This window comes from Trachypithecus francoisi, unplaced genomic scaffold (genome assembly GCF_009764315.1).
Source record: "Trachypithecus francoisi isolate TF-2019V2 unplaced genomic scaffold, Tfra_2.0 Lachesis_group14, whole genome shotgun sequence".
NCBI classification, from domain to species: Eukaryota; Metazoa; Chordata; class Mammalia; order Primates; family Cercopithecidae; genus Trachypithecus; species Trachypithecus francoisi.
The window spans coordinates 45,370,650-45,384,326 of NW_022681459.1; the positions used below are offsets into that span (position 1 = coordinate 45,370,650).

A 13,677-nucleotide genomic window follows, 5' to 3' on the forward strand; every position below is an offset into this window, starting at 1 on the left:
CTGGGTGACAGACAGAGATTCTGCCTAAAAAAAACAAAAACAAAAAACAAAACAAAACAAAAAACAAACAAACAAATAAAAACATTAGCTCAGACGTAGAGCACTTATTATATAGCAGGCACTGAGCTAAGAGTTTTACATATATCATTGCATTTTGTCTTAACCATTGACCCTATTTGACCCTCCCTTATTAAACCATCCATTTCCTGGGGCTTAGAGATGTAGAGAGACCAGCCCAAGGCCATGCAAGCTGGTAGGCAGGGGAGCTAGAAGGAAAACCCAAGTCTCTCTCTTTCCAGAGCCTGTGCTCTCCTCCCTGTCTTGTTTTGCATTTTTTCACCTAAAACCATCAAAGCAGGGTCCCACACACTGTCCCAGCCTCCCACTTAGAGGCCCAGTTCAGCACTCTGTTAGGGACTAGCCGGGGGTGGGGACTGATGAGGCTGGGGGTCACATCCTGGCTCCCTCACTCAGAGACTGGGTGTCCTGGGTCAATCTAGGGCAACTCTCTGAGCCTCAGTGTTCTCATGTGAGAAATCGGAATAACACCTGGAAGAGTGCCATGGGAACTACGTAACTTCCATCAAGCCAGGCAGAGCCAGCATGAGAAAATTATTACCATTTAATTTTTTCCTTTTCTTTTCTCTTTTCTTTTTTTTTCTTTTTCTTTTTTTTTTTTTTTTTTTTTGAGACAGGGTCTTGCTCAGTCCCCCAAGCTAGAATACAGTGGTGCAATCATGGCTCACTGCAGCCTCAAACACCTGGACTCAAGAGAATTCTCCCATCTCAGCCTCCCAAGTAGCTAGTGCGCCACCATGCCCGGCTAATGTTTTATTTTTTTGTAGAAACGGGTTCTTAATACATTGTCCAAGCTGGTCTCAAACTCCTGGGCTCAAGTAATCCTCCTGCCTGGGCCTCTCAAAGTGCTGGGATGACAGGCATGGGCCACTATGCCTGGCCGCCTTTTTTTTTTTTTTTTGAGATGGAGTCTCGCTCTGTCGCCCAGGCTGGAGTGCAGTGGCACGATCTCGGCTCACTGCAAGCTCCGCCTCCCAGGTTCACGCCATTCTCCTGCCTTAGCCTCCCGAGTAGCTGGGACTACAGGTGTCCGCCACCACATTCAGCTAATTTTTTGTATTTTTAGTAGAGACGGGGTTTCACCATGTTAGCCAGGATGGTCTCGATCTCCTGACCTTGTGATCCACCCGCCTCGGTTTCCCAAAGTGCTGGGATTACAGGCATGAGCCACCGCACCTGGCTGCCTGGCTGCCTTTTTATGTTATGATCAATCATTACAGCACATGGATCAAGACTTGCAGGGACATACACAAACTAAGGAATGTGTGGTCCAGTCAGGTGGGGTCAGGAGTGACTTCTTTTCCCTGTTCTTCGTCATTAGAGTCAAAAATGCACAGTTGGCCCTGTACATTTTGACTCTCAATGACAACCCTGGAGGGTTGGCAGTATTATTAGTCACGTTTTACAGAAGGGGAAACTGAGGCTTAGAGAGGTGAAATGCTTTGTTGGAGGTCACACAGATGGTAACTGATTGAGCCTGAACTGAGTCAGGCTATCTGATGCTAGAACCCAAACTGTTTCCCCAACTTTCGACGACCCTGCTTTATCGTCTCTCTTGGGGGTGGGCAAGCTTCTGTGAAGCCATAAAACCCATGTTTTTGGCTCTGTGGACCACAAGAGCTCCAATGCGACTTTGCAACTATAATGCAAACAACCAAGATGACACATACATGAAGACATGTGGCTATGTTCCGATAAGACTAGTTACAAAAACAGGCAGTGAGCTAGATTTGTCCCGTGGGCATAGTTTGCCATCCCCCTTGTCTATATTATGAAAAGACACTATCAGCCAGGCGCAGTGGCTCATGCCTGTAATCCCAGCACTTTGGGAGGCCAAGACAGGCGGATTACCTGAGGTCAGGAGTTCGAGACCAGCCTGGCCAACATGGTGATACTCCCATCTCTACTAAAAATACAAAAATTAGCCGGGTGTGGTGGCGGGTGCCTGTAGTCCCAGCTCCTCAAGAGGCTGAGGCAGGAGAAGCGCTTGAACCCGGGAGGCGGAGGTCACAGTGAGCCGAGATTATGCCATTGCACTCCAGCCTGGGTGACAAGAGCGAAACTCCGTCTAAAAAAAAAAAAAAAAGGCACGATCAGCAGCACCTGCCCTCAGTGCAACCTGGGCAAACTCACAGAGCACAAATACAGGGAGCCGACGTGGAAGCCAGTTTGGTTCTGGGACTTATCTCAGTAGGGACTGTGGGAGGACCCAGGTGGCCAGCCTTTGGTAAGAGAAAAATGTACAATTCGGGAAAACAAACAGTTGATTGAAAAGAAAAAGAAGTGCACACTCATGCATGGGGAATCATCCAGCATCCTGTCTGTTGCCACGTAAGGACTAGCAGAGAGGCTTGTGTATGCCTGGCAGTCTTTTTTTTTTTTTTTTTTTTTTTTAAAGAGACAGGATCTCCTTCTGTACAGTGGCATGATCATTGTTCACCGCAGCCTTGAAACTCCTGGTCTCAAATGATCTGTCTGCCCCAGCCTGCCAAGGGACTACAGGCAAGTGCCACCACGTCCAGTTAATTTTTTATTTTGTGGAGACGGGGTCCCACTATGTTGCCCAGGCTGGTCTGAGTTTAATCCTCCCACCTCAGTCTCCCAAAGTGCTGGGATTATAGGCATGAGCCACTGCACCTGGCTGGCAGTTTTATATATAGTCGCCCCTCGGTATCATAGGGGATTGATTACAGAATCCACCTCGAATACCAAAATACAGGATGTTCAAGTCCCTTATATAAAATGATGTAATATTTGCATATAACCTACACATATCCTCCCATATACTTTAAATCAGTGCTAGATCAATTATACTACGTAATACAATGTAAATGCTATGTAGGTAGTTGTTATACCGTATTGTTTAAAGAACAATCACACGACAAAAAAAGTCCTGTTCATGTTCAGTACAGATGCAACCACCCATTTTTTCCCGAATATTTTTGATCACTGTTGGCTGAATCCTCGCATGCAGAACCCATGAAGACAGAGAGCCAACTATATATTTTGACCCTAATGACAGCCTTGGAGGGTAGGCACTATTATGATTAGCCACATTTTACAGAAGGAGAAACTGAGGCTGAGAGAGGTGAAGTGCTTGCTGAAGATCACACAGATGGTAACTGGCTGAGTTTGATCTGGAACTCAGGTCTCTCTGATGCCAGAACCAAGCTCTTAACTACCTCTTCCAAATCTCGACCCCACCCCATACACAGATGGGGAAGCTATGTGCCCGAGGTCAGACAGCTGCTCATAGTAGTGCCTGGCTCAGACTCCTGGACCATCTCCCAGTCTTGCCCCCGGCACCTGGCACAGCCCCTGCTCTGGACTTCCTGCCCAGAAACACAGAGGGCCCCTGCCTGGTAAAGAAGGCAAACAAGAAAGGGCCAGCGTGATCTTGCAGGGACCGGTGCTTCCTGAGCCCTCACGCCCAGCTGCCAGGGGATCCCGTCTCCACTCCTCTGCCCAGAAGCTGTCAGAGGTGGGGGACTGAACACAGGGGCAGGAATCCTCTACACGTGGCTGATTCCTAGCAATGCAGCCCTGGGTTGGGGGTCGGCGGGGAGGTGTTATCTAACTACTCTGTGCCTCACTTTCCTCATCTATGAAATGGGGAGGCCATTAGCACTTGTGCACATGAAATAAACTTGCAGTGGCTCATGCCTGTAATCTCAGCACTTTGGGAGGCTGAGGTGGGCGGATCACCTGGGGTCAGGAGTTCGAGACCAGCCTGGCCAACATGGTGACACCCCGTCTCTGCTAAAAATATAGAAATTAGCCAGGCGTGGTGGTGAATGCCTGTAATCCCAGCTACTTGGGAGGCTGAAGCATAAGAATTGCTTGAACCCAGGAGGAGGAGGTTGCAGTGAGCCAAGATGGCACCACTGCACTCCAGCCTGGGTGACACAGCAAGACTCTGTCTCAAAACAAATAAATAAACTCACATAAAGCACTCAGAACAGAGCTTTGTTACTACCTGACTGTTATTCCTTCCCTTTAGGGTGGTGGTTAAACTTTGGTGTGCTTCTGAATAGCCCAAAACTGTTAGAAGGCAGATGCCCTGGGGCCTGCCCTCAAATATTCTGATTTGGAAGAGACAAGGTGGAGCTGAGGGCATCTACATTTTAACAAGCGCTGCCGCCCCTTGCCCCCTCTCTATGAAATACCGCTTAGGGTACTGAACTCAGTGTTCTAGTAGGCTGCTGCAAAAGTAATGCAGTTTTTGCCACTGAAAGTAATATCAAAGACCGCAATCACTTTTGCACCAGCCTAACTGTTTACTGGCTTCCCACCTGGGCCAGGCTCAGGAATACAATCGCCGTGGAGTGCAGGGGTCAGGAGTGTAGACCCAAAGTTGGACAGACGCAGGGTGCGATCTTGGTGTGGTCACTCACCAGCGGCCTTGAGCCAGTGACTTCTTGTCTCTGAGCCTCACTCACCTGTTATAAAGTTTAACATTTCCAAAATAAATCTGAAAATGGCATCTACCTCCTGGAGCTGTTGTGAGGCTGACAAAGAGTGTGAGCCCAGAGGCATCAGCTACAATTCTGTACCATTATTTACTAGGACAGACACAGGCTGCCCATGAGTGTCACGGCCGTTGAGCCGGCAGACAAGCAACCCAGTGGGATGGATGCCCAGACAGACTGGGGTGTGCAAGAGGCGGTGGGAGCACGTTCAGGGCATGCTGGAGCACCCAGTGCCACGTCCTGTCCAGAAGACCTAATAACACCCACAGACAGGCACCACAACAAAGCGACATCTACTCCCACTGCTGGCCTCCCACGGCAACCCTGCGGGGGAGAAAGCCCCTCTCTGGCTGGATCATGAATAAGAAATCCAGAGGGGGAATGGGCTGGTCTCGAACTCCTGACCTCAGGTGATCCACCCTGCTGCACCTGGCAGCTCCACGACTACTGTAGTTTATCACCTATGTTGTCACCTGGAGGAGATGTTAAACTAGGGTCAATAAAGATGTAATGTTTCCCCCCATCCAAATTCCTAGGCCCCCAAATGCAGCCTGGGACCCCAATTAAGAATCACTGCCGGCCGGGCGCGGTGGCTCAAGCCTGTAATCCCAGCACTTTGGGAGGCCGAGACGGGCGGATCACGAGGTCAGGAGATCGAAACCGTTCTGGCTAACATGGTGAAACCCCGTCTCTACTAAAAATACAAAAAACTAGCTGGGCGAGGTGGCGGGCGCCTGTAGTCCCAGCTACTCGGGAGGCTGAGGCAGGAGAATGGCGTAAGCCCGGAGGCGCAGCTTGCAGTGAGCTGAGATCCGGCCACTGCACTCCAGCCTGGGCGACAGAGCCAGACTCCGTCTCAAAAAAAAAAAAAAAAAAAAAAAAAAAGAATCACTGCCAGGAATGGGCTGCTCACACTCACACAGCAGGTGTGGGGCAGTATCAGGACTCGAACCCAGGTCTAATGGGTTCTTCCACCATTTTGTGCCATGGATCCCTTCAACCATCTGGTGAAATCTATGGGCCCTTCCCAGAATAATGGTTTTTAGTGGAATACAATAAAATATAGAGGATGAAAAGGAAACCAATATAGTAACATTTGGCTAAGAATGTGATTACAAAAAACGCTGTGAAATACTATCTGTAACCTATCTGCTCCTTTTATTAAAGCAATCAATAACAAGACCTAGTAGCAGACAGAATAATCACCGTCATCTGCATGCAGTGATAAGCAGACACATCTGTGGCACCTAAAATGTGATATAAAAACATGGGCCAGGCACAGTGGCTCATGCCTGTGATCCCAGCACTTTGGGAGGCTGAGGTGGGCGGATCACCTGAGGTCAGGAGTTCAAGACCAGCCTGGACAACATGGTGAAACTCCGTCTCTACTAAAAATACAAAAAAAAATTAGCCAGGCATGCTGGCAGGTGCCTGTAATCCCAGCTACTTGGTAGGCTGAAGCAGGAGAATCGCTTGAACCCAGGAGGCAGAGGTTGCAGTGAGCTGAGATTGCGTCACCGCACTCCAGCCTGGGTGACGAGAGCGAAACTCCATCTCAAAAAAAAAGTGTAGTTTCTATTGGTGATGCAAGTGCTGCCACTACTACTGTAATTTATCACCTATGTTGTCACCTGGAGGAGATGTTAAACTAGGGTCAAAAAAGATGTAATGTTTCCCCCCATCCAAATTCTTAGGCCCTCAAATGCAGCCTGGGACCCCAATTAAGAATCGCTGCCAGCATCTGGCTCCATTATGAACACAAAATCTATGGCTGTTGGGGCCAGGGATCTGTGGTCCTGCCTCAGAGGGGTCTAGACTCATCTTCCCTCCCATTCCTGCCTGTTTCCTCGCTCCACCATCAAACATAAGAGCAGTAGGGATTTGCACCAGAAACACTTGATGGCATATTGTGGAGCACGGTTTGCATGTTCTGATTTTATTTTAAGAAGTAAAAGTGGCCAGGAGCAGCGGCTCATGCCTGTGATCCCAGCTGCTCACAAAGCTGAAGCAGGAAGACAGCTTGAGCCCAGGAATTTGAGACCCAGCCTGCGGCTATCAACATAGCAGGACCCAAATATAAGTAGGTAGGAGATGACAACTGTTATAAAAGAACCAACCGAGGCTCCTCTCCACGCTGGCATCACACACTGGCATGTGACCTTGGCTACTAAGTTAGCAGTGTGAAGGCCATCAGGGACCAAAGTGGGGGTGACCCTGGCACAGACACTGTACATATGGCCCTGAGGGAAAGCAAACATCTGCAGCGGATGAGGGGAGGCACAGGCAGGTGGACAGAGTCCCATGTCGCCAGCCAGCCCGGGTGTGCACCTGCGTCTGCCCCAGACCCTTGGCAACATCACCTCCACTCTCTGGGCCTGAGTTTCCTCATCTGTAAAATGGACCCAATAATTCTTACTAGCAATGCTGCTATGAGGATTACGTGAGATAGGGGCTTAAACAAGGGAAAGACCAGAGGGCGGTGGCTAATGCCTTGCAGCTCTTCAATAACTGTGGCTCCCGTCTGAATCTACTGATGAGAAATCAGCAGGGGTGGGGAGGAAAAGTGGGGAAAGGAGACTGGCAAGCCCTAAACTGTGCCAGGCTTTGAATGCCAGGTAAAGAGCTTGGAGTTATCCTGGGAACAGTGGCAAATTGTGAGCATTGGTCTGGTTGTGACCTGGGAGGGACGCAGGCTCTCTTTGGTACAGGATGCCTTAAACGACAAGGGCTGGAGGCCAGGTGATAGCTGCTGGGGGACCCAGGGAGCCATCTCAAAGAAGAGAGACGGGGCCAGGCGTCGTGGCCCATGTCTGTAATCTCAGCACTTCGGGAGGCTGAGGAGGGAAGGTTGCTTGAGCTCTGGAGTTGAAGACCAGCCTGGGCAACGTAGTAAGGCTCCGTCTCTACAAAAAATTAAAAATTAGCCAGGTGTGGTGACATGCTCCTGTAGTCCCAACTACTTGGGAGGCTGAGGCCAGAGGATCACTTGGGCCCAGGAGGTCAAGGCTGCAGTGAGCCACGATCACACCACTGTACTCCGGCCTGGTTGACAGAGGGAGACTTCGTCTCAAAAAAAATATTTTTTGGAGACAGAGTCTCCGTCTGTCGCCCAGACTGGAGTGCAATGGAGCAATCTCAGCTCACTGCAACTACCATCTCCCGGGTTCAAGTGATTCTCCTGCCTCAGCCTCCTGAGTAGCTGGGATTACAGGCACTTGCCACAACACCGGCTAATTTTTTTGTATTTTTAGTAGAGACAGGGTTTCATCACGTTGACTAAGCTGGTCTCCAACTCCTGACCTCAAGTGATCTGCCTGCCTTGGCCTCCCAAAGCGCTGGGATTAGAGGCATGAGCCACTGTGCCTGGCCTCAAAAAAAAAAAAAAAAAAAAAAATTAAAAAGGAGGGAGATGGAGGAGAGAAGGGAGACAGCAGCAAAGGAGACAATGTGGGCAGCAGGTGGATGTGACGTGGAGAGATCCCCCTACTCTGGTCCTCACACATGACTCACCGGCTGGACGGACAAATCGTAACTTCTCTCGGGGTGGGCTTGCTGGTCTCGCCTGTCAGATGGGGAGACACAGAGAAGGAAGGGGCAAAGTGGTGGGGCCACTCTAGGGAGAGCAAAAGGCTCACCTGGCAGGGCGGGAACAGGGTGAGGTAAGCAAGGCACGGTCCTTGAGCACAAAAACTCAAGGGGGTGCCAAAAAACGCAGTAAGCAAGATCAATAACGTTTCAATGCAATCTTTTTTAGATTAGTGGGAAAAAATCCATGACAAACAAACAAAGAAATGTTTAAATAAATAGGACAAATGATGTTGTGCTGTGCTAAGCCGTACTGGAGCCAAGGCAGAAAGAAAAAAATCAGTAATACTGATCCTGACATTATTCACAATTTTTATATGTTGTTTTTCATGGATATTTTTGCATTTAGATTGCTTTATAACAGCTTTACTGAGGGACAATGCACATATCATGCAACTCACCTATTTAAAGTGTACAGTTCATGGGCCGGGTGCAGTGGCTTACGCTGGTAATCCCAACACTACAGGAGGCTGAGGCGGGTGGATCACCTGAGGTTAGGAGTTCGAGATCAGCCTGGCCAACATGGTGAAACCCCATCTCTACTAAAAATACAAAAACTCGCAGGGTGCAGTGGCAGGTGCCTGTCATCCCAGCTACTCAGGAGGCTGAGGCAGGAGAATCACTTGAACTTGGGAGGCAGAGGTTGCAGTGAGCCGAGATCACGCCACTGCACTCTAGCCTGGATAACAGATCGAGACTCCGTCTCAAAAAATAAATAAATAAATAAAGTGTACAGTTCAACGGTCGTTAGTATAATCACAGAGTTTAGTGTATTCACAGGTTTCTAGCATATTCAGAGTAGTACACTCACAGAGTTTTCATATAGTCATAGTCAATTTTGCAATATTTTCATCACCCAAAGACAAACCTTGTACCCTTAGGTATCAAACTCTAACGCTGTTCTCCTCCTAGCCCTAGAAGACCACTACACTACTTTCCGTCTCTATGAGTTCGCCTATTCTGAACATTTCATAAAAATGGATTCACACAAAGCATGCTCTTTAATGACCAGCTTTTTCCACTTAGCACACTCTGTTCAAGGTTCATCCGTTAGTTTCAATTTTTCAAATTTTGCATTAAAATATTATCTTGTTCACTTGATCATCCCCTGCTGCCTAGGGCTCTCCCAGGTCAAACCCCGGTTTCTGCAAACCCCCATTTAACAGCATGGTTCTATTCACACCTTCACCCAGGAGCCAGCGAGCTTGGGGCCCCCAGAAACCTCCTAGCCTGGACAGCAGGGCCTTCTAGGAGCCTCTGAGGAAATCCACACAGTGTGACAGACCAGGCATAGGAGCATATCATATCAGTGTATATGTATCATATACATATCAATGCTGTAATACGATATAAAATAAGAGAAGATGATTTCTAGATTTGATGCATAACTTTGGATCCTTGAGCTCTGGAATGCAGAGCCAGCAGTGGCCTCAGAGAAAGCCTGGGCAAGCTCAGAAAGGAGAGTGTGACCAAGGTCACACAGCAAGTTAATGGCACGGCCAGGCCTGAACACCTGGCTGGGTTCTTCCCATGCACCCAGAGGCCTTCTCTGCTGGCATCATGCTGGCTTGCTCTTCTAACAAGATTAGGTGTGACGGCCTCCTGGTTAAAGTGTGGCTCCGGAGTCAGGCTACAGATGCTGGCTACAGAGCTACATGGCCTTGGGCAAAAGACACTTAACCTCTGTGGGCATCAGTTTCCTCTTTTGTAAAATGAGAATCATATTACAGCAGTGCCATAGGACTGTTGTAAGGATTAAATAAGATGCTGCATGTGAAGCACTCAGTTCCACGCCTAGCAAACAGCAGGTACTCTAGGTCCTATTATCATTATTACTATTATTAGTATCTGGAATCTAGCAATCTCATGGAGAGTCCTCTGTAGGACATGGAATGCTATCCCAGCAGGCACAGGAAGGAAAATTGAGGCTTAGGTACTAGGGAGCCATGGCAGATGTTTGAGCAGTGGGTGAGCAGCACGACTTTGAAGCTGCATAGGGCTGGCAGCCAGTCCAATACCCACCTACAGGGGACATCTCTGCCAAGGTCCTTCCTCGCCAGCTCCAAATCCCTGGCAGCCCTCCCAGTGCTGCTGGATAAAGCCAGAGCACAACTCCCACAGGCTACACCCCCTGACATCTCCAGCCTTGTCTGCTTCCTGGGTGCCAGCCGGGCTGGTGAACACTGAGCAGTCAACAAGCTGGGCGACTTGAAGCAGCTCACACAGCCTCAATCCACAGATACAAAGACCAGGAGGCCCAGAACCCGGCAGGGGTCGCAGGATGGCAGAGGAGAAATTGTCCCTACTTTGGAGTCATGAAGGCAAGCCTAGCTCCTCCTTTGCTGTGTGACCTTGGGCGAGTCCCTTTCCCTCTCTGAGCTCCAGTCTGCCATATGCGAGAAGGTCTTATCTGCTTCTGTATGCTTAGGGGCTGCTGGAGAGATGCAATACAATAAAACAACAATGGTGTCCTTCGGCGGCACCCCCACCATGCTGAATGCTCCAGGTGTGTAACTTCACTAAACCCTCACAGCTGTACAAGCCAGTCCATGTACCTTTCTACTTTTAAGATGCACTTAATTGCTCAACTCACAGGTATAATCGCCACATTAAAAACTGGAGAGAGAAGGCATAAGTCTCTTTGGAATAAAAGATCCAATCCTATGTTCTTCCCCCTTTTCTGAGAGGTAACTGCTGGTGATTAGTTTGGAGGGGAGCCATCCACACTTGCTTTTTCTTTTTTCTTTTTTTGTTTTTGAGATGGACTCTCACCCTGTCACCCAGGCTGGAGTGCAACGGAGCAATCTCAGCTCACAGCAAACTCCGCCTCCCAAGTTTAAGCAATTCTCCTGCCTCAGTTTCCCAAGTAGCTGGGATTACAGATATGCGCCACCATGCCCAGCTAATTTTGTATTTTTAGTAGAGACAGGGTTTCACCATGTTGGTCAGGCTGATCGCAAACTCTCGACCTCAAGTGATCTGCCCGCCTCGGCCTCCCAAAGTGCTGGGACCAGGGGCGACTTTGCCATTCAGGGAACCACTGGTAATGTCCAGAGATAGTTTTGGTTGTTCCAATTAGGTATCATCTCATGGGTAGAGCCCACAGATGCTGTTAAACATCTTACAATGCCCAGGTAGCCCCCAGTACAAAGAATCATCCAGTCCTAAATGTCAGTCGTGCCAAGGTTAAGAAGCCCTGGATTCTCCATAGCCTCCTGAAACTGGCTGGGTTCACTCAACACGAGGTCTTTCCGTGTCAGCATGTTTGCACTACCATCCAGTAAACACTGCTTGAGCACCTACTGTGTGCCGGGCCTTGTTCTAGCACGGGGGCCAAGGCAGTAAACAAGACAAAGCCCCAGCCTCCAGAGGGCACTGATACCCTTGCAGAAGCCAAGACACATCAACATGCAGCACCTTGATGGACCTCCCTCCCTCCCACCCTCCCTCCCTCTTTTTTTTTTTTTTGAGATGGAGTCTCACTCTGTCGCCCAGGCTGGGGTGCAGTGGCATGATCTCAGCTCACTGCAAGCTCCATCTCCCAGGTTCACGCCATTCTCCTGCCTCAGCCTCCCAAGTAGCTGGGACTACAGGCGCCCGCCACCAGGCCTGGCTAATTGTTTTGTATTTTTAGTAGAGACGGGGTTTCACCATGTTAGCCAGGATGGTCTCCATCTCCTGACCTCGTGATCTGTCCGCCTCGGTCTCCTAAAGTGCTGGGATTACAGGCATGAGCCACCGCGCTCGGCCCTCCCTCCCTCTTCTTAATTATTCCAGAGCATCCCGGCAGGAACAGCACACCGTGCAGTTAGCCAAGGCCTTCTGACAGACATTAAGCTGCTTTCATCTTCTTGCAATGACATACCCTCACAAAGGACCCTGCCTTCTTGTGCCCATGCATGAAAGGTGCCCTAGGGCCTTACCAGGGTCTTGCAAGCAGCAAGGCCACCTGGGAGCCTGCTAGTCCCATGCCTTAGAAGGTACTGAACTGGCATTTTAACCAGACCCCAGGCGTTTCCATGCACAATACGATTTGAGAAGCACAGCTCTAGGTAGCTAGCTATAGGGGGTTGGCGGGCTCAGGGGCCACTCTTCCTTTATATTTCAGCAGACACTGCCGAAGTACCCTCCCAAAGACTCTCCTGCCAGCAGTCTGCATGTTCCCCTTCTGCACCAACTTTGTGTTGCCGGAGGTTGCCGTTTTTGCCAAGCTGACGATTCCTCCCATTTTCCAGCTACGGAGACTGAGGCTGAAGGCGGTGTCTAGACAACCAGCACCAGGGGCCAATGACCTCTAAGGCCTCTCCCAGTTCTGACTTTTAGGAGCTGGCCACAGCCTGTGTGTCTTCGTACCAGCTTCCTGATGAACCACTCTCGCTCTCAGCAGCTGCTTGGAGCAGGAAGGAGGCAAGGTTACAGGTCACCTAGTAAAGGAAGCAGAGTTCCTGAGGGAGGGATCAGGCTTAGTGGGCTGGAAATCTGTGAGCACCACTGGCGAGGCTGCTTCTGTGCCCCTTCATGGCCAGTCATGCAGGACGGAGGACCAGACTGGGCACAGCACAAGCCTTGCCCTGTCATGAATAACAGGTAACGCTGGAGGGCTGAGCAGAGGAGGGAAAGTGCTCCCGGGCCAAGAAACCAGATGAGACCCCAACTTTGCTCTCACCAGTTGCACATCTTAGCCTCAGTTTCCTCCGTGTAAAAATGACCTGTAAAGTCAGCATTACTCATCTGAATTCTGCCTCTGTGGAGCTGTGTGACCCTGGGCAAGCTGCTTCACCTCTCTGAGCCTCCACTTTCTCAGCAGTGAAATGAGGACATAACACACAGAGTAGAGAGGGGAAGCCATCTGCAAACAGAGAATACTGTCTGCACAGCCCCCACAGACACTTCATAATGTCACCTCCAAAACACCCAGCCCAGGAAGATTTGTCACCTATGGGCATCTCTGATCTTTCTGAGCTCTAGCTGTAACATGGGCAGGCCGTGCAAAGCTGGCAGCCCCCAGAGAAGGAAAGCCACTTGCTCTAGGTGACACAGCTGGTAAGTAGTAGCGAGCAGAGCCAAGCAGCAAAAGATGAGGTTTCAAACCTGAGAGCGGTACAGGAAGCAGCCAGGGTGGAGGCAAGGGTCAGACTTGAGCTGGCAGGTGTCTGGAGTGGTGACCACCAGGAGCTGGCAGACCTTTGGTGGCCAAGGTCTCTTTCCTGCTGGCTTTTAGCTGGGAGGCTCCTTTGAAGGATCAGTCAGCCTTGCTATGGGCCTGCCTCTCCAAAAGGCTCCTCCCTCTTCTGAATCCATTCTTGTTGCTCACCTGTGGACTGGCAGCGGGCACCTCCTCTCTGGGGAATCAGGGCTTCTCTTGGCAGCTGTGGCTCAGGTCTCCCAGGCCACACAGTCTCCCTGTGGCCAGACTTGCCTGTTCTCTGGAATCCCCCCTTGTCATGTTGGCCAGAGGATGTCAGCCCCTGCCTAAAACCTTCCACAGAATTCTAGCTCCTTCCTGTAGTAACAGCGCCACCCAATAGAAATGCAGTGTGAGACA

General features: G+C 49.9%; 2 protein-coding genes across 8 annotated transcripts in view; one reads left to right on the plus strand and one right to left on the minus strand.

Moving 5' to 3' along the window:
* The window catches only part of TPST2 (tyrosylprotein sulfotransferase 2), a 65,180-nt gene that overhangs the window by 26,250 nt on the left and 25,253 nt on the right, over nt 1–13,677 (minus strand). The window contains exon 1 of one of the 7 annotated variants that reach the window (XM_033233084.1): nt 13,224–13,362. The exons of 4 other annotated variants lie outside the window; for them this stretch is intronic. The gene's annotated coding sequence lies outside the window, so the exon portion shown is untranslated. Of the gene's footprint in view, nt 1–13,223; nt 13,364–13,677 lie in introns of those variants that run through there. 2 more of the 7 variants (XM_033233080.1, XM_033233078.1) reach the window with 2 other exon arrangements.
* Nucleotides 10,596–13,677, plus strand: part of LOC117096537 (synapsin-1-like) — a 32,228-nt gene continuing 29,146 nt past the window's right edge. The window contains exon 1 of the mRNA XM_033233950.1: nt 10,596–10,638. Within this exon, the coding sequence (XP_033089841.1) occupies nt 10,596–10,638 (43 nt within the window). The remainder of the gene's footprint in view (nt 10,639–13,677) is intronic.